The 26,306-nt window shown below is 32.3% G+C and overlaps 3 protein-coding genes across 3 annotated transcripts; 2 read left to right on the forward strand and 1 right to left on the reverse strand.

Annotated features, from left to right (window-relative positions):
• Positions 1-3,502: 3,502 nt before the first annotated feature.
• On the forward strand, positions 3,503-15,568 carry LOC122592967 (histone H4). Its single transcript, XM_043765301.1, has 2 exons — positions 3,503-3,891; positions 15,441-15,568. Exon 1 carries the CDS (start codon positions 3,560-3,562, stop codon positions 3,869-3,871), a length of 312 nt encoding a protein of 103 aa, XP_043621236.1. The 5' UTR covers positions 3,503-3,559; the 3' UTR covers positions 3,872-3,891; positions 15,441-15,568.
• On the forward strand, positions 15,077-15,568 carry LOC122592965 (histone H4). The gene has a single exon (XM_043765299.1). The coding sequence runs from the start codon at positions 15,109-15,111 to the stop codon at positions 15,418-15,420; it is 312 nt and encodes a 103-aa protein (XP_043621234.1). The 5' UTR covers positions 15,077-15,108; the 3' UTR covers positions 15,421-15,568.
• A 755-nt stretch (positions 15,569-16,323) lies between these two features.
• Positions 16,324-17,289, reverse strand: LOC122592964 (chlorophyll a-b binding protein of LHCII type 1-like). Its single transcript, XM_043765298.1, has one exon. It carries the CDS (start codon positions 17,218-17,220, stop codon positions 16,423-16,425), a length of 798 nt encoding a protein of 265 aa, XP_043621233.1. The 5' UTR covers positions 17,221-17,289; the 3' UTR covers positions 16,324-16,422.
• Between the last annotated feature and the right edge of the window lie 9,017 nt (positions 17,290-26,306).

Here is a 26,306-nt window from a genome sequence, read left to right on the forward strand (position 1 = left end):
AGAGAAAATTTGCTTGGGTTAAATGGAATACTCTCCTCGCCGCAAAAGAATATGGAGGCTTGGGCTTTGGTAGTTTGGAGTCTATGAATGAAGCTGTTTTATATAAATGGAGGTGGAGGGCACTCAATAACCCAAATAATACTTGGGTTCGAGTCATTTCTGCCATCCACGGTGATGATTGTTTTGTTAATCCTTCAGCCAAATATGGTGGTCTTTGGCATGCTATAGTGCTGACTTCAAACTCAATTCACAACACTTCCAATGACTTTAGAAATATTATCACTCGCAAGGTTGGTAATGGTGCTCAAACGAGATTTTGGAAAGATTTATGGTGTGGTGATTCTACCCTTGCTCATAGTTTTCCAAGATTATATGCTATCAAGGTTAACAAAGATTGTTTTATTAATACTTGCTGCAACAATTCGGGCTGGAAATGGAATTGGCGTCGGCCTTTAATGACCTCTCGGAAGCTTCAAATGCTTAGCGACTTGTCTGCTAAACTTCCGACTTCACTGGAGCACGATGTTGAAGACAAATGGGCTTGGAATTTTGAAGGTAAACATGACTTTTCTGTTGCTATGCTTCGTAAATGCTTGGATCATTATAAGCTGCCCACTAATGTCAACATGAAGACCAAATGGAATAAACTAGTACCAAAGAAAATTAACATTTTTACTTGGAGACTTAGTAGAGATACTCTACCAACATTGATCAACTTGTGTGCCAAAGGAGTAGACATTTCGAGTTGCAATTGCGTGAACTGTTCAAATTGTGTCGATATTAATGAGCATATCTTCCAAAAATGCAAATTCACGGCTGATCTGAGGCTTCTAATTAGATTTTGGCCGGGTGCAACTAAGGGGGTGTTTGGTAAAAGGGAATCATAGAGAATGAAAATGTAATAGAGAATGGAAATAGTGAGAAAGAGAATGAGTATTTGGAAAGAGAATGGATTCCGTTGTTTGGTACCCACAGAGAATAAATATATATAAAAAATAAAATATTAAATAATAATATATTTATTACATATAACATCTTAAAAAAAAAATTTCATTCTCACCCATTCTCGACAATTTGTAGTGAATTGAGAGAATGAAATTGATTCCTCTTTCTCCTTTCTCATTTCCTTTCTTCGTCGCAAACAAACAAGGGAAGTCTTTCTCATTCCATTTTTCCCCTTTCCATTCCATCATACCAAACACCCCCGATTCCTGGCAATACTCCAAATGATATTTTGGAGTGGTGCGACAACTTGAAGATTTCTAATAAGCATCGTCAAAGATTAGAAGCGATTATTTTCGCGTAGTGGTGGCATATTTGAAAAGTCGGAAACAACAAGTATCACAATGGTTCGAATGAAAGTTGCGTGGATACTTTCAACTCCATTGTTTCGACATCTTTTTTATGGATATATCACCGCGGTTCCAATATTTGCTCCACTTGGGAATCATGGAACTCGACTCCTTTGGATATTTCTCCTTAATTTGGTTTGTTACTTTTTGTTTCTTTGGAACTTGTTTGGGGTTGCAATAAAAACATCACGAAGTAAAAACTGGTGGTTCGGCCTACGCTGATGGGGTTTTTTCTTATCTTTCTTCTATATTTGGCATAAATTTTTTTTCACTCTTTTGTAATCTTAGCAGTTTAAGTTCCAAGAAGGGTCTATGACTCTAGTCTATGTAAAATTCTTGTAGTTCTAGATTTTGTAATTTTGAATGTTAGTACCTTGCTAGTGTTCTTGTTTATACTTTTAATAATATATCTTTATTTCCATTCAAAAAAAAAATTACCGCATAGTTGTATTATGAAGTAATTGTTGTGTACGGATAAAAACTTGTGTGTGTCCATCACTACCCATAATATCAAATAATTAAGCAAAAGATGTATGTTGATCAGGACTGTGACATTGTTATAAACATAAAATGTATATTTTTGCTCTTCAGTCCTACTCGCCAACAAGCTCACAACATTTTCTTTGTTGATTGAATAATCTAAGTATCCTAAGTAAACATCTTAAACTCGGTTACAAATTTTTCGTTTGAAAACAATCAATCATTTACGTTGGTAGCCAGTTAGGCTATGTGCATGTGATTCAACACGTACGAATCATCATTCTTAGATAATCATTTTTAAAACTATTCTTTGTGCATATAATCATGGTATTCGGACTCCGGACAATGGAATTAACGAGGCAATTAATAGTTTAAGAACTATAACATGGAAGTGAAAATCGGTCGATACAACCGATTTTATGGAATCGGATCGTGTGTTAGTGGGTTACCGATACAAATTTGTCGTGCTCAGACTAAAAATCAGTTAATATCATAGATTCTCGTCAACTTTGGTCAATCTCGATCGGATCGGTCAAGTATCAACTGGATTTGTCAAAAATCAGTTGCATCAACTATATCGGATAGGGTCAAACATACAGTCAAACGGTTTTTAATATTTTAAAATGGTTATATGAGAATTATGTTATTATTTGTAGACAATTACATTTAAACTGCAAAATTATGTTAATGTTTATAGACAATTATGTTTAAGTTATAAGTTCTTCCAAAATCCCGAATCCCCTCTCACCAATCCAATCCTGATTTCATAGTTCCCCAATCTTACATATAATTAGGCTTTAGATATGTGTATTTGTATGTAAAATGTACAACAGTACAAGCAAGACTTATCGACCTATAACGTTAGTCGGTCAGAAAAACCTGAATAGAGAAGAGTTCTAATGGTGATAAGGAATAAAAACAAAAGAAACCCTAATTCAACCTATAAAACATAATCTATAATAGTTTAAGTGTAAAAGAAATCAAAGAATTTACCAACAAACATGTTAAATAGTTTCAATTAGGTCGAAGAAGAAGAGATCGAGAAGAACAAGGAGATCATCACCATCTAGAGAAAACAATTAATATGATTACTTATTAACCATAAAAATTTTCATTTTTTCAAAATAAACATTGTTTATGTCATCTATTTATTTACAACTTAAACCTTAATTATTTTTTATATACAAATTAAACCTTAGTTACAAACTTTAATTAAATAAACATGGATCCTCATTAAAATAAACAAAATTACATAGATATTCACTATTGATCCAATCTATTTCGTCTGAATTAAGTGGCAATAATATGTTATTATCAAAACTTTTGCTAAAATTTAGCAAATTTATCATAATTAAAAAGCTAAATTTAATAACAAGGTTGTAAAATTTTTGCCACAACGCAGATTTTAATTAAAAAAACTGAGTAAAAAGTAAAAACACCATACTTGATATTGATTACAATAAAAATACTGCAATAATGTAGACTCTCGTTTGACACAGATCACTCGCAACCAATCAAAACCCTCCATCACCCCTCAAGCGGATTATGATCGTACGTCAAATACATCAACCCCAAATTCCAATCCAACGGTTCACATCACTCTTAAAGAAACACAAATTCAAACCCCTTTCCCTATATATAATGCCAAAAATCACTCTTTCCCCAAATCAATAAAAAACCGACCCCCAAATTTCTAGATTCAAAATCTCAAATTCATTCCAAATAAGATGTCAGGAAGAGGAAAGGGAGGAAAAGGGTTGGGAAAGGGAGGAGCAAAACGACATCGTAAGGTCCTCCGTGATAACATCCAGGGCATCACCAAGCCTGCCATCCGCCGGTTGGCTCGCAGAGGTGGCGTGAAGCGTATCAGCGGTCTCATCTACGAGGAGACACGTGGCGTGTTGAAGATCTTTTTGGAGAACGTCATCCGTGACGCCGTGACTTACACGGAGCACGCTCGCCGGAAGACGGTCACCGCCATGGATGTCGTTTACGCCTTGAAACGCCAGGGCCGTACTCTCTATGGTTTTGGTGGTTAATTTAATTGGAGTATTTTAGGGTTTGTTTTCATCAGAAATTTAGGGATATTGTCTTTTGGCGTTTTTTAGTTTAATAAGTAGTAATATTGTTGATATATGTGAGATGTAATTGGAACTCGTAATGAAATGCTAGTTTGTTTTTGAAATCTATATCTCTTTGTTTCTGCATTTGTTTAATTTCGATCTGCGTTGTGTTTGGCTGTATTTTTGCCATGGTTTTTTAGATTGAGAAATTAATTAATTGCGATAAACACAAGCTTTCAATGAATCTGTTACTATAAAATTGTTAGTTTAAGCGTTAAAAATTTTCTAGCAAAATTCAACCCATTTAATAGTGCAAGACTGTCATGGTATGAACTATGAAGAAGATCGTCATTTGTGAATGAAATCAGATTAATTTTAGTTTTCTAGTATAGGTTTAGGTCTAATCTTAAGAGTGGGCGACTAGTCGGAGTGCCGAGAGGAACACAACTTTCTTTCTTTTGGGTCTTGGAAATTTTGTGATGGCTGACTTTTTTCCTCTTTGTTACCTTTTCCGCACATCAAAAATATATCACGTAAGTATCAAAATATCACTCAAATTTGTTACGAGTATTAGGCTGCTTTCAACCGTGCTCGTCGCTAGTGGTGCCATTGGCATGCTTTTGCCACAGTGAGTAATGATCTGTGGGAGAGGAGCACGGTAGCAATTATTGAGAATGTAATAGTGTGCCAGTGTGCCCAAGGAACGAAGAAAATATACTCTTTTTTTTTTACTTAAAGTTTACTACCTCTTTCACTAGTAAAAATAAAATTACAGTGAACTTTTGAACATTTAGTACCAAGTACCAACCATTCATTATATATTGAAAATCCAATAACACTCATTTTAAGATGAAATTTCAGACCTAAAACATACATTGCAATATATTTGAGTTGAGCATATGTTCGGATGCAGTCTGCTCATGGAAAAAAGAAATACACTTCTTGTTTCAATGGGGTGAATTGAATTGCAATGTAAAGTATGAAGTTTACCATATACGTGTTGAAATCGATCACTTACAACAAGAAATCAACACAACTATAGTCTATAGCCAACAATAAAATAAACAGAAAAGGCAACAAAACACGACAATAATATACATGTTTTGGTTTGGCTCAAAAAATCTAATCCATTACCAAAAAATCATCACAAACAATTGGGTTTACAAAAATGGACGCTCCTCACAATACTATTGAAATTTGATACTGTAACAACTCCAACTCTCAATGTAATAGATACGAAGTTCCCTCTTTTTACTCGATCTCCATTCTCCAGGCCAAATATCTTAGTCTATGACTCCTATAAATAAGCTATAAGTGCTATACAAACTTGGTCATCAATTTAACTTCTTCACCTACTTCACATGATTTACAAGACACATTATTTGGAAACATATAAAATCAAGGAATAAAAAATCAAATATCAATAAGGATGGCATGATTTCGGTTACTTGGAATGGAATAGTGGTCGAGGAGCACCAGTAGAGTAACAATTGTCGAGATGTATTCGTTCTCGGTGGTAAAACAATCGAATATCAAGATGCAAGGTTCATCAAAACCGATAGGAAACTACAAACGTGGACGTGTCTACTTAGGGAACGTTTGGTTGGAAGGAATAATAAGGAATAAAAATGTAACAAAGATTAGTGACAAATAGAATATGTATTTAGAAAGAGATGGATTATGTAGTTTGATACAAATAGAGAATGGATATAAGAGAAATGCAAAATTTTAATTAATAATTAAAATCAACACATACAACATCATCAAAACAATTGTTTTTTTTTTTTCAATTCTCACCCATTTGCTACAATTTGTATGTGTTGATAATGGAACTCATTTTTACTTCTTCATTCCTGATTCTATTTTACGATGCAACCAGATAAGGGAAGTTTTTCTCAATCTCTTTCTGCTCTTTATATTCCATCGTACCAAATACCCCTTTATAAAAGAATGTGTATTATAAGTTGATAATGTGATATTATCGCCATTTTTCCACTTTATGGTTTATTCTTGGGGTTTAAAGGTTCAGATTATGTCACACACAAATGTGGTGAGGACTTAATAACACTATACTGATCTACACATGCGAGAGCAAACCATTTAAGACGTTGTCAGGATTCAAACCCAGCATGAACATACCAAAATTGAGGGTGTTAGCTATTTATCTATACTTCTATACTATCTTATAATTATTACTCTCTTTCATAAAAGTTTTAAATGCAAAATTACCATTTTACCATTGATAAATTAATTTACATCATCAATCCCTTATTTTCTAAAATATCTTCACTACCCCTTTATATTAGTTACATTAAATCAATTATTTACACCCACCACCAATAACAGTTTGTCACCACCACGACCGACGTCACCACCATCGGTCGTCGTCACCACCAAACAGTCGTCGCATCGCGCGGGTACAATGCTAGTGTATGTAAAAAAAGATGTGATATTACTCTTTATACAGCCCCATCTTTGTAAGGTATAACTGATTTCTCATATAAAGGACACATAAGTTCATCGTTCATGCGGACAAGTGCATTATATATATAACAATCCTAATTTCAACTGCTACAGTACCGGTTTAGTTGGTACTGTAGACGGTTTAGTTACAAGATCCGGTTCACTTAAACAGTAACCGGTTTAGTTGTAATAAATTATTTAGAATTTCTAACGCACAAAGTACAACAAGCATAAGCATATACCTATAACTTATACACACATAGATACAACAAATCTTCTGTAACCACCGCCGGCATCAACCATCGCCGACAACAACCACCGCAACAACCGCCGACAAAAACCACCGACGACAGCAACTACCGCACCGAAAAACAGCGGCGGAGGATCTGATGAACCAAGACAAAGAATAACTTCTAAAGCATAAGCATATGCCTATAACTTATACACACATAGATAAAACAAATCTTCTGTAACCACCACTAGCAACAACCACCGCAACCACCGCAACCACCGCCGGCAACAACCACCGCACCGAACAACAGCGACGGAGGATCTGATGAACCAAGACAAAGAAGAAACTAGAAGCCGGGTCTTAATCGAACAATTTCGCAACCACCGTCACCACCACAAACACATATCTTCATCATCAACAACTAAAAGAATCACCGTTGCATGCGTTGCCCAAGACTTTCTTAGAGACACCGCTGCTTGTGTTTTCTGGTCGCTGCGGCAGCATATGATTTCTAACCGCCGCCCAATTCAAACATCATCGTAGGTGTTATATTTGAGAAACATGAGATATGTGAAAGATGAGATCTAATGGAATTTGTTATATATTGATTATTAAGAAAGTATGTTGCAGGTAAAGAGATTTTTGCGAGAGACATGAACAAAAAGACCAACATATTGATGATAATAAAAAAAATAAAGATTTAGTAATTTGATATACCGGCAAAGATGAGAGGACGGGGGGGGAAGGTTAAAAAAGGGGAAGAGGTAGTGCTTTACAGGTGTTGAAATTGTAAGATAGTGTTTTACAAATGGAGTAAAGAGAGATACAAATTGCAATCTTTTACTTTCCTGTATTATACACTTGTACGAGTAGGGTTTTTTTTTTTTTTTTTTTTATAGTTTTGGATTTGTAGTTAACCCATTATGTGTTCTGCTTCCGTTTATGGTATTTGGCATTTTTATGGCCCAATTTTAGTTGCAAATTTTTAATTTAATTTGTATTAAAACCATTTATTAGGTATTTAAAATCATTTAATAGGTATTTAAGTATCATGTAGTTATTATATATATATTGCCGGTAGAGCTGAGAGAAAAAAAATATGTAATTCTCTCGCTTCTGATTGGCTGATAGTTTTATTTTCTTGTGTTTTGATTGGTTGAGATTATATTTGGAAATGATTTGACATTTATTTATAAAAAGATCTTTCATTAATGAATTTAAATATAAAATAAATATATTGGTAATTATATTTGGCTATTAAAAGAATGCGCTCAATACCAATAACTTATTTAAAGAAATATTATAGTTGTTATATATTTTTAATTTAACTTGAACATAATAAAAACCAAATTAATATATGGGTTCTTAAAATGATTGTTGTCTATAAAACTAGAACATAATTGTCAAATATAACGACAATGGTATCTTATCAACATTATTATATATTTTTAAGCATAGTGTTTTTTAAAGTTTGTTTTGAAAAAATGGGATTATATGCTCCACCATTATTGTTCATACATAATCATGTATTTACAATATTTTACTATATCTTAAAAGAGGGTCTTTTACATATCCTTGTCTTTAAAAAAATACAAGAGTTATAACTATTTACAATGTATATTTTTTCTCAAATTTATTATGTTTTTTTAATCAATGAAAGTTATTTTTTAGCCTACGATTCATAGAAAGCTTTATATATATACATATATATATATATATATGAAACTTATTATGACCACCCCAATTGGGTGGCAGATTAAAAAAATTTAACCTTAGCTCGAGCTGCTAAAGTTTTATATCAGAAATTACAACCAAGACCTAACTCGGCTCAACTTGTAGGTTTGTGGGTTGTTAAGTTAAATGGGTTGGTATTGGATCAATTTAGTCAAATGAGTTGTTTTCTAGACAAATTGGTTGATGGGTTGAATGTCTAATATGTTGGTTTTGTGTCAAACGAATCAGTATTAATTATAGATAAATTAATATAAAAAGATTTCAGGTTGGGAGGTGGACCTATAGGTGTACACAATACCGGGTAGAAACCCGAACCCGAAAAAGAACTTGAAACCAAAACTGGGCAACAACCGGGTTTGACCTAACCACATGGTTACTAACCAGTTTGGATTTTTGGTTTTTTTTTATTGGGTTGAAACCGGGTTGAGATCGGGTCAGACTTGGTTTTTGGTCAAATAAAAAACTAGTCAAACCTGGTTAATACCCCAATCAAATTTGACAAAAACCCGGTTTCAAACCGGACCGAGTTAGGTCAAACCTGGTTTTGGTCACATTGATCAAAAAACCAGGTTGGGTTCCGGTTGAGTAAAAACTGGTTTTTGTACACCATTAGGTAGACCTAACAACCCAAGGACCCAACCCAAACTAACTTGAAAAAAATCAAGTTGTTGGGTTGGCAGGTTTAAATACCTGACTTAAAACTGTTTTTCTTCAAATTGGGTATCTAATTAGATCGACTATAGACAACCATAACATGATAACCCAAAATCACACGTGTGTAAAATTTTATCTGAACTTTATATTCAATAACTTCATATCGGTAAACCTGCAAAAAAAAACTAATAACATAAGATTCATAAAATTATCAATAAACAAAACTAAACATTCATTTTTACGTTTTAAATTATATGTTTTTTTTCTCTCTCACGATACACTTTTTAATATAATTGACGTATATATTTTGCAATGAATGATGCACATATAAATTTATTTTTTTACCCGGTCACCGACCGGGTATTAATCTAGTTCTCTTTATCATTAGTGTTTTTGTTAAACACAACCTTTAGCTGTAATTAAGTTGCATCAAAAGTTGTACACTTACTATAAAATTCTAACTCCGCAGCAACGCGTGAAAGTAGATTAATAGTTTATACATAAGATGAAAGAAAATCAAAATACAAAAGGCAATATATATGAATGATATGGTGAATAATGGACGAAGTTTACTTGTTCAAAATATCTGCGAAATCTATCAAATTTATAAATCAAAGTATCAAATGTTGAAATATACGTAGTTCAAGTGAAGTATTTTGATGATTTATATACGGAAGTTATGCAAAAAAAAAAATAACTCACCAAACTGCCTTGATCGTTGAAGTTCCATTTTATTTTCGAAATAAGAAGGTATACCATAAAAATAAATAATCTTCTACCAATCTACCAATATATATATAACAAGGTCCTAAATTCATTCCTAAACAAATATAAACCCTCGGATGGACTTCATCTTTCATTTAGAATCATTAGATCAAATTTAATTATTTCAACTTTGTTAAATGACAATATGAATACCTAAATCTTATATGAATAGTTAAAATATATCCTTCTTAATTATAGCAAATAACACACCCGTAACATATGAATTCGAATAACACAAACGTAGCAAGCAATTGTGGAATACTTTCTTAAAAAATTATAAAATTCCTACCATAAAAATGCATGTACATTAATTTGGTATGTATCATATATTATATATTTATTTAGTGATATTTAGTTTTAGTTTAATATAATAAAATAATAATTAGTTAACGATGGTCAGTTCAGTTAGTCAGCCACGACTTTACCCAATGTCTTGAATTTGATCCATATTCATACATCTAATTTAACAATATATCATAAACCATTAAATTTATCTTAGACGGTAACATATATGCATTTTTTACATTGACCTTTTTAACACTTTCTATCTTGAGTTGATCAATCTTATAATCAAAAAACAGAACTGCACAATTATATTTGTTGAAAAATTTTATAACAATTGTTTAGTCATTTTAAAATTCACCGATTTCATAATTCGTTTGAACGACCCAAATAAATCCGACAATCTAAGAGGGAAAATGAAATAATTTTTGCTGTAATTTCTCATATTTACTATTTGTTAACAACAAAGTATGTAATATTTGTATAGAATACACTTGACAACCAAGAATAGACATTAGTTGTTGCATTAAATATATATCGTGATAATACTATTTTGACAATTTTTTTAAAAAGTATAAACTTGCGTAAAAGTATCTATGTTCATATATGAATAGTTCGCACATGAACTTTACCATATATATATATATATATATATATGTTATATAGAGAGAAAGGTTATTCTAAGAACCCCAAAATTGCAAGAACTTTTAAAAACTTTTTTTAAATTTAAATTATAATTATTTACTATATGATTATTTAGACATGTTTCCATGAATATATAATTACTTAAAAATGTTCATATAACTATCTATATATATTTGATCATCACCAATCTCATGAAAAACATTAATTTACAAAATACTTGTATACATATGACCAACCTGCATACATGTGCTCATAGCACTATTCATGTACATGTGATCATAAAATTCATGTCTCCAAATCTATATAATGGATGATAATTCATGTCTCTACGTAATTGTAATTTAAATCCAAAATTGCACCTAAATAACACAGATACAATCGAAAAACAATCACCATATAAAGAATAATCAATGATTAAGCTTAATTTAAAAAGTTTTATGTAATTTTTAGGGTTCGTAAAATAACTTTTGTATTTATAAGTATGACTTTTTGGTGATGAACACTTATTTTGGGACAATTGAGAATTAAATGGCTCTGTCTATTGTAAGGTAAACCTCATTCCATATGACACGTTTAGTTATGAACATGTATATGTTGTAGTATATAGTTAGTAAATTGATACTTAAATTTGTATTATATAAAGCTAATATGTTTTCTTAAAATTATATTACCCACCCCCTTCAACTTTTAAGTATAGTAGTATGAGTTTTTGGATATTTTTTAAATAGAAAAATAATTGATCCTCATAAATATTAAACTAAAAATCCTACTAAAACCTTATGAATATGAAATGTGGATTTCATTTAATCTTTTTCCTAACCTCCCCTTGGATTGCCACATGTCACCATCTAATAAATTAGGAGAATTTTTAGGCTAATCAATTAGGAGGATTAATCATTTTTTTTTAACTTTTTTATTTCGACTGTTTTGTTTGTATTATAAAATAAATATATGAATGAATGGAGCTTTAAATGTATTTGTGTTGATATAACTTTGATCAAATATTATATAAATAAACACAAGTTTAACCGTCAAAGTTGAAAAAGTAAACGAAAAAAAACAAATTCAAATATTCGAAATTAGGATGGATGAATTATGACACTAAATGAATATGTTCTAATTCTAAATCATAATTATACAAAAATATAAAAAACATATATTCAAACCATATACGATAAAATAATTTTGAAATAACAATTGCATTTTAACATGTCTTTTCTAAAACTATTATATTATTATAAGAATAGGTAAATGATTAATTCTCCTAAACTAATACCCTAAACATCTTCCTAACTATTAGATGATATCATGTGAAAAAATCAAAGAACAAGATTAGGGAAAGAAATTATTGGATACCACATGTCACATAGGTAAATGATTAATTCTCCTAAACTAATAGCCTAAACATCTTCCCAATTATTAGATGATATTATGTGCAAAAATCAAGGGACAAGATTAGGAAAGGGAATTATTGGATACCACATGTCACATTGTCACCTTCTTATAGTTTTAGGAAGATTTTTATGCTAATCTTTAGAATAATTTATCATTTTTCATAAAAATAAAACAAGTTTATCTCGCGTATTACGCGGGAAAATAATCTAGTATATATATATAACAAGGTCCTAAATTCTTTTATGGATAAACAAGAACCGTTAGATGCGTTTAAATTTTTAGTTACAACCCTTAGATCAAAATAATTGTATCCTTACCAAATTTATCATTGAAAAAATACAACATTTTTAGTTTGTATAATTAAATCTTAGTATACTTAACTTAATATTTTATTTTAACTTTTTTTTTTGCCGCCGACTTCATCAAAGAAAAACCAAACTTAGCCCAATACCAAAAAAAAAAGGTTGTATATTCAACTTAATATTTTATTATTATTTTTTTGAGTCGACTTCACCAAAATGAAACCAAAGTTTTACCCAATACGAAAAAAAAAAAAAAGGTTTTGCTAATTTTTCACACTTGGAGCTTTAAAAATTTATTAAATAAAAATTTATTTAACGTTTTTAAGGTTTTTATTAATACATGTTTTATCAAATACATAGGAGGTTAATGACATTTAATATAGTACCTTTCAAAATTCTAAAATTCTATAAATTTAACAATAAATACATAATCTACAAATCTCAATATATTTGATGTAAAATTACTTTCAAATTTTTAAAAAAATTTAACTATGAACACATATAGTAGACTTTTTGAGCCTAAAAACTTAAGAAAGAATTTTCAAAATTGAATTCTTAAATAGAGGTGAAAAGATAAGATGACAGGGGTGATAATTCATATAGTATGATAGGTCATATAAGGTGATATATCATAAAGTATGATAGCCAAATGTTTTAGCCATACGGGCTCCGCCTTTTGATTTAAAAATTCATCGAAATTATAACGAATGACATTTCTAAAAAACCCATATAATTTTTATAATTTATCGATGTACGATTTTTGCGATAAAATATTTTGAATTAGTTAGAAAAATAAAATGATTTATGAAGGAGCTATGTTATCAATAGTGGTGCTATAGCGGTTAGCGATCCTCAAGCAAAATGGTGGTCAAGTAGTGGTCCTGCTATTATCGGCGCTATTTTACCAATATCGATGCTATATCGGTCCAAAGAATGGTAAAATAGCGATGCTATAGCGTTTTTTTTTTCCAATTTTTTTAAAAAAAATTTAAATATGAGCACATATAGTAGACTTTTTGACGCTAAGGGGGTGTTTGGTAGAGTGGAATGGAAAGGAGAGAAAGGGAATGAGAATCACTTCTCTAGTTTGGTTGCATTAGAGAATGGAAAGGGAAAGAGAGAAGTGAGAATGGTTTCCATTCTCTATAAATTGGAGAGAATGGAAATGATTTTATTTTATTTATTTTATTGTTGATGGAGTTTATGTCTTATTTATATATATTTCTTAAAGTATAAAATTATCAAGTTTTTTAAATTTTTTTGATATATTTTTAATTAATTTTGTTTATTTTTTTTATTTCTCTTATGTTCATTATTTGTTACTACCAAACAACTGAATATATTCTCTTTCCATATACTCATTCTCTTTCCCATTATTTTTATTCTCTATTACATTTCTATTCTCTATGATTCCATCGTACCAAACACCCCTTAAAAGTTTAAGAAAGAACTTTTAAAATTGAATTCTTAAATAAAGGTGAAAAAAATAAGATAGCACAGGTGATAGGTCACAATGTGTGATAGTTCATAGGAAGTGATATATCATAGAGCGTGATAGCCAAATGCTTTAACCATACTGGCTCCGCCCTCAGATTTAAAAATTCGCAAAAAATATAACGAATGACATCTCTAAGAAGACCCATATAATTTTTATAGTTTATCGCTGTACGATTTTTGAGATAAAATATTTTGAATGATTTAGAGGAATAAAATGATTTATGGAGGAGTTATGTCATCAATAGCGTTGCTATAGCATTGCTATATCGGTGCTATAATAGTCAGCGGTCCTTAAGCAAAATAGCAGTCAAAATAGCGATCCAGCTATTATCGGCGCATTTTACTAATATTGGTGCTATAGCGGTCCAAATAGTGGTAAAATAGCGGTGCTATAGCGTTTTTTTTAGCCCAAACTTGAAAGAAACACTAAATTTTGCAAGTATTGACACTAATGTTTCAAATACTGACATTTTTAAACTTGACTTTTGATATTTCTATTAAGTATAAAGTATTAATTGATATTTTTATTAAATATTAAGTATTATATATATATATGTATTGCATAATATTTTAATTACCGCTACATCTCACTGCCATAACCAATATATCATATATCGGACCTTGACCGCTACAAAGCTATTTTAGTAATTAACTACTTAATGGTAGAGAGAGATAAATGAGTGGTTGAGAATTGAGAAAAGTGAAAAATGAGTGATTGAGATGTATATAGATGTATTATAAATTATGCATTAGTAGGTATACATTGGTGAAAAGTTAAAATTTTTCTAGAGAACAAATGTTTTAAAATGTAGTAGAGATAAAATCATGAAATTTCATGTTTTTTTTTTTGTATATAGTCATATAGAAACATATGTCAACTTTGATTATAAATGTAATATTGTTTAATAAAACTTTGTTTATTTATAAATTAACTCATTTGAGCAAGGTATTAATTTATAAATGATAATCATTTAGCCAAGGGGTAACGAGTCTATGCTTTTAATGAAGCACAATCCGCACCTTAATATATCCAACCAATCACAATAAAGCATTTCCATCACACGGATTATCATCTTACGGCTAACGCATCCATTACACTCCTATAATCCAACGGTAAATACATCATCTCAATATCAAAAAGCACAACTTTTTTCATCCAATCGCATTATATATACCCCCAAATAAACCCCCAAATTACCAAACACACACAAATACACACACTATTCAATTTAGAAGGAAAAAAAATGTCAGGAAGAGGAAAGGGAGGAAAAGGGTTGGGAAAGGGAGGAGCAAAACGACATCGTAAGGTCCTCCGCGACAACATCCAGGGCATCACCAAGCCCGCCATCCGCCGGTTGGCTCGCAGAGGCGGTGTGAAGCGTATCAGCGGTCTCATTTATGAGGAGACACGTGGCGTGTTAAAGATCTTTTTGGAGAACGTCATCCGTGACGCCGTGACTTACACGGAGCACGCTCGCCGGAAGACGGTCACCGCCATGGACGTCGTATACGCCTTGAAACGCCAGGGCCGTACACTCTATGGTTTCGGTGGTTGATTCAGTTGGAATATTTTAGGGTTTGTTGCTGTCTGATAAATTCAGATCTGGTTTTATCTAAATGGTTTTTAGATGTTAGTTAGTAGGATGGTATCTACGTGTAGCTTGATTCGATCGATTTCCAGTTTTATAAATACATATTTATCCATTATGTCTTTTCTGGTGTTTAGTATGATATAGTTTGATATATTGTGTATGTTGGTTTTTCTATTTGTTTCAATCAATCAGCATCTAGTTTCAGAATGATAATATTTTTGTGTATTCATTCAGAATGTTTGTGTTTGTAAATCCACCAAATTGTGTTCAAAACCGCATTAAGTATTAAAACTTTGAAAGTGTCAGTCGTCGCCTAAAGTGACAGTTTGACGCGTAAAAACTCACGACCTCTTGGTTGATGGGTCACCTAGATACAACTAACAAAGGGATATTGCTGAAATTTGTACAACTACCAAAGGGATCATAACATGGTTCAAGTAAACTTATTATTCGTGCAAAGTTCAAACAGACAGGGTTGGAATCACTCATCAGAAAGCAGTTTTTTAGTTTCTTTTCTGATTCTTCATCAACATAGCTGACCTGTCAACATTCATAGAAAGCTGAATGACTTGTTACTTGTAAGATTTGCTCTAACCTGGATGCTCTCCCCATAATACATTTGGTACTTTTTCACGACTTGCTTTTTAGCAGAGTAAATGGTACGTGTTTTGATCGTGATGGTAGTTATATACTTTAATTCTTTGTGGATCTGAACACCATGTGTATCACTATTTATGTGATAGTGGAATGCTCCAACGGATAAACGAAAGGAGCACATTGGGAGATATAAATTGCTTCTGTACAAATGCCAACCTAGGGTCACTCAGTTGTCAAGATTTCACTTAATATAGTAGTTACAAATGCATGTGATGGAAGCAATGTGATTCAGGTGAAACAAAAAACCTCAATACAATAATATGTTCATAATTAATCCACATACAAATTTGCATCAGATTTCATCTAAGTTTACTTTCCGGGGACAAAGTTTGTTGCATAAGACCAAGCATTGTTGGCAACAGGGTCAGCAAGGTGGTCAGCCAGGTTCTCCAATGGTCCTTTCCCTGTCACAATAGCTTGCACAAAGAACCCAAACATGGAAAACATGGCCAGTCTACCATTCTTTATCTCCTTAACCTTGAGCTCGGCAAAAGCCTCAGGGTCATCGGCAAGACCCAATGGGTCAAAGCTACCACCAGGGTAAAGTGGGTCGACAACATCACCAAGTGGGCCACCAGCAATTCTATAACCTTCAACAGCACCCATTAAGATGACCTGTGTAGCCCAAATGGCCAAGATACTCTGGGCATGAACCAAACTCGGGTTGCCCAAGTAGTCAAGGCCGCCCTCACTAAAGATTTGGGCTCCAGCCTTGAACCAGACAGCCTCACCAAACTTGACACCATTTCTGGCTAAAAGCTCAGGGAAAACGCATCCAAGAGCTCCAAGCATTGCCCATCTGCAGTGGATCACCTCAAGTTCACGGTTCTTGGCAAAGGTTTCGGGGTCTGCTGAAAGCCCAGCAGTGTCCCAGCCGTAGTCTCCTGGGAATTCACCTGTAAGATAGCTTGGAGATTCACCAGAGAAAGGGCCGAGGTATTTGACACGGTCTGGTCCGTACCAGGGGCTTCCAGATGAAACCTGCTTGACTGCAGCCTTCCTCATTGAGACACGTCCATTGCCTGAATTCTGGGAAGTACCCGTTGGAGCTACATTCACTGCTTGTCCAGCAAAAGCAGATGAGAGGGCCAAGGAAGTGGCTGCCATTAGGAAATGAATGTGTTGCGTTGAGACTTAAAGAATGGTTCAATGGGAGGCTTAGTTTGAGTTCTGAGATTAATTGAATTTGGGTTCTCACTTTATATTGACTGTTTTGGTTAGATGGCTTATCTTGTTAAATCTGTACCTCTATTTTCATTGGCCCAAGGATATGTTTTTGAAAGTGGCTTTCTCCTATTAGGTGGCACTTGGCTGCACCACAAGCCTTAATTTGATATTTCACCCCAAGATGGAGACAATTGACGACAGGTATTTTCAATCTCCAAATTCAATCTAAAATCTCCTTTTTCACTTTCTTGCAGATTTTTCTGTATCTTGTTATCCGCTTTGGTAGTTGTTCAATACTTCAGACATCTGTAACATTGGCTCAGATTATTTTTCTTTTAACTTTGCATACATTTGTTTGACAAGAGTTGCATTAATGTTAATCTAAAACAAACCCTGATTGTTTAAAACTGTCTCTCTGATTTACGTAAGTCCTCCAAATTGCTTTCAAAACCGCCTTGAATCACAAGAGTAACGATGGTTCACTCATCCCCCGCTTCTATATCTTATCATTCCTAGAAATATTAGACTTGGAATATATGCAATTGGAACTTTCATCAATTTCATCAATTGATCTGCATCCAATTCCTACTTTGGTAGTGCTATTATAATCCTATAAATACATAAGCTTGTTTCACTTTATTCATCAACATAAGCTAGTTTACACCTTAGTTCAGGCAAGCACGGTTCATTGATACATCATTGTTCTGTTGGCTTTCTCAATCAGCTAAGGTCATCTCTTTGAATGTCTTGTTACTATCAATTACATAGTTTTCTCCATGAAGTTCAGATCTGATTCTTGTTTTTAACTTCAAGAGTTTTAAACTTTAAAGTGGTAGAGCTTCCACTGGTTGATGGGTCACTTGAATACAAACTAACAATGGCATTTTGATGCGAAATAGATGTGGCCAAATGGGCTGGGTGGCTGACTGGTAAAACATGGTCCTGGTAAAAGGGTGTAACTCTTTATTACATGTTCGAAAGGACCAGGTTGGAATCACTGATCTGGACGACCCGGTCAACATTTATATAAGCTGAATGACTTTTGAGCATCTGCTCAATTGTATAAACAACTGACTTCTAGTAAACCGCAAACAACCAAAGACACCCTGAAAATCTGGTTTGAAGTTTTATCACTTAGATGGGCCAATCTTCCAAGCTAGATATCCTGCAAATATGAGTTTTGAACCTAGCTTGAGTTGATTTGCCATTTGTCCTTGTTTTTTCACTAGACAAGGTTAATTCACAGAGCATTTAAGGAGACAATTGTCCAGAGATTCCTCCACGTCCTCATCGGAAGAGCGGACGGAAAAAGGGACGTAATATAGACCTTTGAACCCAACATATTCCATTTGTGATGGATACACGTTGTTAGCTTCAGGCTCTTTTAACTAAAAATGCTAATATTTTCATTTTGAAGCCGTTTGCTACACATCGCGGTCACCTGTAACAATGGAAAGATAAGCACTGCTGTAAAAATGCGAACTTATGGCAACCCTGTTTTCACGGCTGTAATAACTGTTGGAAATTTAATGTAATAAAATAAAATATCCAAGTTACTAGATATGTAAAATGGAGTTGAAAGAGTAATTAACTAATATGAGTTTGTCCCACATTGGTAGAAGAATAAACATTAAGTGTTTATAAGGAGGATTGTTGGAGGAAATATAATTCTTTATAAGTGGTTACACCCCAAGCGGGTAAGGTGCTCGACGTGCCCTTGCCCGGGACCGGGGTCGTGGGCGATGAGGCGTAATGTGACGTTTTATCTGTTAGCTAACCATGCAAGCTAACATGTGTTTTCCACTTCATTAGTTACTCTAATAAAATGATCAAGTTCACTTGATTAGAAATACACTCTAATACAAACACTCAAAGAATTTGGATCATCAACCAAATTTTCTCTCTTTCACCTCACTTTGACTTGTTCTTGAAGGTATAATTCCGGGTTGTGGTTAACTCCGGCAATACAATCTGCTTTGGGGAGGAGAGCGTAGTGGGGAGCGTGGTGTCGGATCCCGTGCCTTTGAATTCGACCGTTACAAAAAAACAAACAAACATGGGGCCCACATCAAAACGTCTATCTCTCTCTCTCTTCCTTCTTCTTTCAATCTTCTTTCCTTCTTCTTTCTTTCTTCTTTCTTTCTTGTTTCTGCACTTCGTTTTTTTTTCTTTCAACACACAAATCACACACACAAATAACACACACATATATCTATATTTTCGGAATCATGAACCCTTTCTTCAACAATCCTTTATTTCTTGACAATCACGACCCAACACCCCCAAATTTCCAATCGGACTCGAGTTCATCCGACGAGATGGAACGGTATATTAATCTATTCACAATGGCGCATTATGCGATTCAACAAGATGTCCGTGATACTGCCTCCTCTTCAAGAACGTATACAAGACGCGACGATCGTGGTGAGTCTCACAACCGTCTTTTTCGATATTATTTTGCCGAGGAACCGAAATTTAATGATACTTTTTTTAGACAACGGTTTCGTATGAGTAGACAGTTGTTTGTGAAGATAGCTTCAGATTTGAAAAACAATTTTAGTTTTTTTCAAAGGAATATCGACGCTCGTGGTAAATGGGGGTTTTCGGCTTTACAGAGATGCACATCTGCAGTTCGCCAGTTAGGATACGGTAGTAATCCCGGGCATCGATCGTTAGTTTATTTATGTATTGTGTTGTCGTTTCGTTTAATATTGTAGTTTGATGTTTTATTTTGTTGTTTGTTTTATATTTAATATTTGTAATAGTTTTAATTTATTAAATAAAATGTTTTAGTTTTAAAAATAAATAGAAATGAAATTAAATAGAAAAGAGTGGGGAGGGGAAGGGAGAGGTGGCGAAGTGCTCCTAGCAATCGGGGAAGGGAGGGGAGGAGAAGAAAAATCAGGGAGGGGAGGGGAGGAGTAGGGAAGCCCTCCCCCCACCCTAACTGCTCGGTCTAATGTTTTTCACTTAATGCTTCAAAAATGCATGTTAAGGAAGCAATGGGATTCATAAAACACAAATAAGCTCAAGACAAACATATGCTATTTCATTTTAATTCACATACAAATTTGCATCAGATTCACAAAACACAAAAGCAATGCGATTCACAAAAATGCATCTTGACCCTACCCTTGATTTCAATCCGAGGGTCAAGATATAACATTAGAGAATCTCAATTCCTTCCCTATTACGAGTAGTTGGCAGTTGGCTGCACCACAAGCTTTCATTTGATATTTCACCCCGAGATAGAGAGTAGAGACAATTGACAACAGGCATTTTGGAAATCCAAATTCAATCCAAAATATCCATCTTCACTTTCTTTCAGATTTTTCATTATCTTGTTATCTGCTCTCATAGTTGTCGTCTTTTAATACTTTCATACATCTATAACCCCAGGTCACATTATTTTTCGTTTAATTTAGTAAACGTTTGTTTGATATAACGTGCATTACTGTAAATTCAAACTATCATTCTAAAAAAAAGGGTAATTGGATGAGATTCAAACTATCATTCTAGGTTTATATCAAAATGTAAATCATCATTTAGTTTATGCCTACACTTTAATTTAAATCCCTTTGTCTACATATGCTATAATTTGCCTAATATCACAATGATCAAACAGAGAATACACTTTTGGTTGTGAGTTATGATTGTTTTTCCACATGCTAAGATTTGCCTAACATTTAAACACAAATCACATCCAAAATAAACAACACATCACAATCAATGGAAGTCGAAGATGTGTTACGCTTGAACATCGACTTTTTTTGTTTGGTAATAGAAATCGGATTTATGTTTTACACTTACTGCATAATGCATATGATATATATAATCATAAGAAAAAAGCATATGCTTAATGAATTCCCTAAATTAACAGCTAAAATCATCCATTAGATCTCTACAAAACTTCTGTATAAAGGATCAAATCAAAATCACTAATTCTCCCCTAAGTATTTTGGGTCTCTTTTATTTATAGTTAAATCACATAAGGTTTTGCAATTTGGTTATGGTTCTATACCTTTTTAAACATCTTGGTTCGCGATCGGCAAATTGTAAGGACTTGGTGTTGCGGAGTAGATTGTTGGAAAATTTTGGTGTCATTGCATTATATATACCTAGTTGCTGGGAAAAATTGTGGGGTCGGAACATGCTGCTGGAAGGTATATGGAAGTCGAAAAAGATGATGATGTAGTGTCTACTTTAAGACACATGGAAATGAAAAGGTTGTAGAGCTGCAAGTCTGTAACAAGCATACATTATAACCACCAATCCCCTCTCTTCCTATACACAAATATACATATACATATATATATACTACGAGGGTACCTTAGCGAAATATATCGGTTGTGAAGGAGATATACCCGAGTCTTACTCACATGTCAACTTTTGCGAAAACCACTATATTTAACCATCAATCAAAATTGATAATACAATTAGTCAAAGTCATGTACATTCACTCTACTCGTCATATAAAACTTCTTGATAGACGTAGATCTCATTTGATGTGTAAAAGTTAATTAACTTGACTAAATTGCTTAGCAAGGCTGATCAACCTTCCATATATTTACGTGATATCCCTCGACACAGTACCACACACAGTTGCCTATGCAAGAATACATAATTTGACAAATCTATCTACCAATAAACTAAAACAACATCATTAAAATGACATGTGACCCAATTTTAATACGACAATAGTCCTTTTTAATATATATTAATAAATAAAATTTAATATATAAATATAATATTATCATTTCTTTATATTGTACAATAAAGATAAAGATAAGAAAAAACAATTTTTATACAAATCAAACATTATCATTCTAGGAATAGGATATGATGCAACATTGATTTTATATATGTTTAAGTACCTATACATATTATGAATTAAAATTAAAAAGGAATAATGTATCTATCCTTTCCAAAATTATTTCGTAATGCATCTCACGTATGATTCCATCGATATTATTATTGAAGCCCTTAAAGATGTTACAACAATGTTTTAGTTTATTGACATGGGGGGCTTAGGCATAGGACGAAGTGGACAACCGGTCGAGGTCCGAATTCTTAAGGGGCCCGACTTTTTATTTTTTTTATGTATTTATATAAAAATATATGTTATTAATTAAGCCCGTTACAAATTTTAATAATTATCCAAAAATCAAATAATAGTACTTAACAAAAAAAAAAATTCACGTACCAATTTGCTATAATATTTATCATTATTTTTATATCTTAGTTTACATAATTATAATAATTGCACTTATCCATCGGGGCCCCTTTTTCTTTTCTCGGCCGAGGTTTATAATTTTTCAGAGACGGAACTGTTTATTGATAAATTATTATTATTTTATTCCTTTTTAATGTTACTCAAATTTAATGAGATTCATCGAAATTGAGTAATTATTCTAATAGTTAATTTGTTAATTTTTTTTTGTTAATAATAAGATTGTTATATTAAGAAACTAATTGTTAACATGTATATTAAATATCATTGTTTTGGCAACCTTTTGGCACAACAAGCGATTGGAACTTTCAAAACAGTTGGCATTGTTTTTGGAGGTAATGATATGTAATACTCTCTATGTCAATATTGGATTTGTTTGTTCATGGTTTGCTTTGTCCTTAATTTATTCCAATATCTAATTGTGTGTTATCTATTCATGTCATTATAGGTGTGGAAGTTGTGACCTAGCCTAAGTTTGGTCTAAGTATGATTTGACAACATCATATTTACTTTCTTAATATATGAACTATGCATTATGTTGATTAAACTACTATCTAATATAATTGAACAAATGCGTGTCATGATATATAAACATCTAATTGTAAATCCGTACATCGTACGGATATTAATACTAGTAATATTATATATATATATATATATATATATATATATATATATATATAATAACTAAAATAGGAGGTTGGAGTACTTCCTAGTTAGCTCAAGTGGCTGAGCATCTGTCTTACATGTAGGAGGTCTTGGGTTCAAAACTTGGGAAGTACATAGGAAGTCTTTCTATGAAGGCTTGACTTGCGTATACCCAGGTTCAAGTCTGAGGAGGCAGGGTTTACCCCTATTGATCGTCGTGCCTTCGGACGGATTAGTAGGGGGTTTACCCCCCATCGGGTATTTGAAATAAGCATTTCTACTTTGAGGGAGCTTTCTAACGCGGACCCAGTTTAGACAACGTATGTTAGACCTCCCGCTGTCGAATCGTGACATGAAGTTCTCAAGCAAAATTCACTTTTCAAAAAAAAAAAGAGGAGATTGGGGGTACACTTGTCACCCCTAATCTCCCTACTTGAGTCTAATTCTCCATCCTAATTAATCATAATTAATCCTGATCTATTTTCTATTTTTAAAAAAATTTTCTAGGCCAACCTATTTTTATTAAAAAAATAAAAAAAAAATCTTTTTATGCTTAAAACTTTTCAAAAGATTATTATATAGATACAACCTAATAAATAAGCGCTAACGAATTATTAACAAAAAAAAGGTTCGACTACCTCACGAATTCTCAATAAAAAAAAGTTCGACTTACTCGACAAACATAAAGAGTTTTGTTTATATATATTTTGTTCATGTTTAATCATGATTATTTAATATTGAATTCTTATGTAATTATTATTATCTATTTTAATTTAGTTCTAGGATAATCCTCAGGAATTCTACAAAAAAAGAAAAATGTTAGACTACCTCACGAATTCTCAACAAAAAAATTTGACTTACTCAACATACAAAAAGGGTTTTTTTATATTTATTTTGTGTTTAACCCCACTATTAATTGACATTGAATTATGATGTTATTACTATTTTATCTCTTTTAATTTAGTTCGTTGTCCATTATAGGGGTAAGAATTTGTATTTGGTTACAATTTCAGGAGGTCGAAAGATCCAACCGCTTTTCCTCACCTCTTTCATCATCTGACATCTTTCCTTCTTCCTTTCTCAAACTGTAAATTTTTTATTTAACTAATTATTACAGATTAATAAACAAAAATACCGAATTTTCCAATAAAAAAGAGGTTGAAAAAAAGGGGCTACTTACTGAAATCGATATTGATATGGAGTTAATCTTTAATTGTTTCGTTCTTTATTTGTACTTTATCTATTTGAATTTTATTTAGTTTTTATTTAACATAAAATTTTTAAAAAAACTTTTATTTATATATTTTGAGACTACACATCCAATGAATGAACCTGAAAACTCGTAAACATATACAACCCAATTAATTTTTTATGAAAATTAAGAGAAAAATGAGTATGTGACTGTTAAACCCCTAAGTTGGATGTAAAACTTTTACATACTATTTTTTAATATATGTATTAATGATTGACCTCTCATGTTTTTATGGATTAAAAAAATTATTATGTGAAAGGTTTTACACCCAACTTAAATGTCTAATAACCACATATTATCTATTCTCATAAATTAATTACTAAATTTATGCAACCAACTAAAACCAATAAAAGTTACGATAGATAGAAAAAAATATAACGTTTTTTATTCTCTTTAATCTCTTATTTAATAATAAATTACTAGTTACTCGTTAGCCTAGCTAGTTAGAGTCATAAAGTTTTTCCGAGAACTTGAGTTTGAGTTTTGTGCTTGGCAAGTTTCTGTGTGTTCTTTTCCCGGAAATTCACACTATTGAAGTGCATGCACGATAAATAGAATGTAGTAGTCTCACCCTTGTATGATAAGTTGCAAGTTATCTGAAATATAACGACTATACGTTATTAAATCAAATCAAATTAAATTACAAGATATGAATAGATTGACACTAAACATATTATCATTTCATATTAATCCCGTTTGCTTTATTTTCTTTATGTAAATTATTATAAAAATTAATATAAGTAGAAATAGAATTAATGCATAAAAAAATAATTGATAGTAATATAATAATATTGCTCAGCGCGGAATTTATGCTAGTTATACCGTAGAAAAACATCAAATAAAAATCAAGATTAGAGAAAAAAATATTAAAAAGAAAAGATCATTTATGAAAGTTCTTTTTTCATTCACCTTGAGCTAGTATTCATACGACAAACTAGACTATAAATTTACATGCTCTTTTAATAAATAAAGATGAATACATATACACTAGACGGGTGCCCGTACGATGCGGCGACGATGGTGGTAGGCGACGGTAGTAGTGAATATAAATCAATTGATTTAAGAGGGTTAATATGGTTATTAAAGGACTTGTTAGTTTCTACCGAGTTTATTGTGCCATGCAAATCATATCATATCATCATATATTGATTTTAAGGGTTAAGTTACTGGATGAACAATATACTTTACCTCATTTACATGGTTACCCATTGAACTGGATTATTGATGTGTATCACCCATATACTTTTCATTTTTTTACATGGTTGACCAACTGCTGACCTGATGATCTACTATAACATGTTAATCTCTATTTACATGGTTGCCAATTGAATTGGATGACTATTGTATTTTGCCTCATTTATATGGTTGCCCATTGAACTGAATTATTAATATACATCACCCACATACTTTTCTAATTTTTACATGGTTGACCAAATGTTAACCTGATGAGCTACTATAACAAGTTAATCTCTATTTTTATTTTTTCAGAAAATTATTAATTTCTGCTTCATCCTACATTAATTTTTAATAAAAACTTATTATATAACTATATTATAATATTATATAATAACTGTACAAGAATATAGTAGATATGTTTATATTTTTAATAATAATATCATAATAATATAATATAATTGTACTAGCAATATAAATTAGTCTATGATCTTCAACCTTGGAAGCTTTAACAACCCAACAATCAACTCAATCCGTTATGACCCGTACCTAGGATTTTACTTTTCCTTTTGATTAATAATAACCCGCCTGAAAATATTTTAAAGTCCAGTATCACCTAAATTTCGGAACTGACGACCCAGTATGACCGAGTTTATGGACATTTGGGTCAATTTGAAACGAAAGAACATGGTTGCCGAAATTTTTACTGGAAATTTTGCTTGA

The sequence above is a fragment of the Erigeron canadensis genome, chromosome 3 (assembly GCF_010389155.1).
Source record: "Erigeron canadensis isolate Cc75 chromosome 3, C_canadensis_v1, whole genome shotgun sequence".
NCBI lineage: Eukaryota > Viridiplantae > Streptophyta > Magnoliopsida > Asterales > Asteraceae > Erigeron > Erigeron canadensis.

Bases quoted from the DNA above. Each gene is read 5' to 3' on its own strand.
- LOC122592967 (XM_043765301.1), top strand. From the start codon at position 3,560: ATGTCAGGAAGAGGAAAGGGAGGAAAAGGGTTGGGAAAGGGAGGAGCA.
- LOC122592965 (XM_043765299.1), top strand. From the start codon at position 15,109: ATGTCAGGAAGAGGAAAGGGAGGAAAAGGGTTGGGAAAGGGAGGAGCA.
- LOC122592964 (XM_043765298.1), bottom strand. From the start codon at position 17,220: ATGGCAGCCACTTCCTTGGCCCTCTCATCTGCTTTTGCTGGACAAGCA.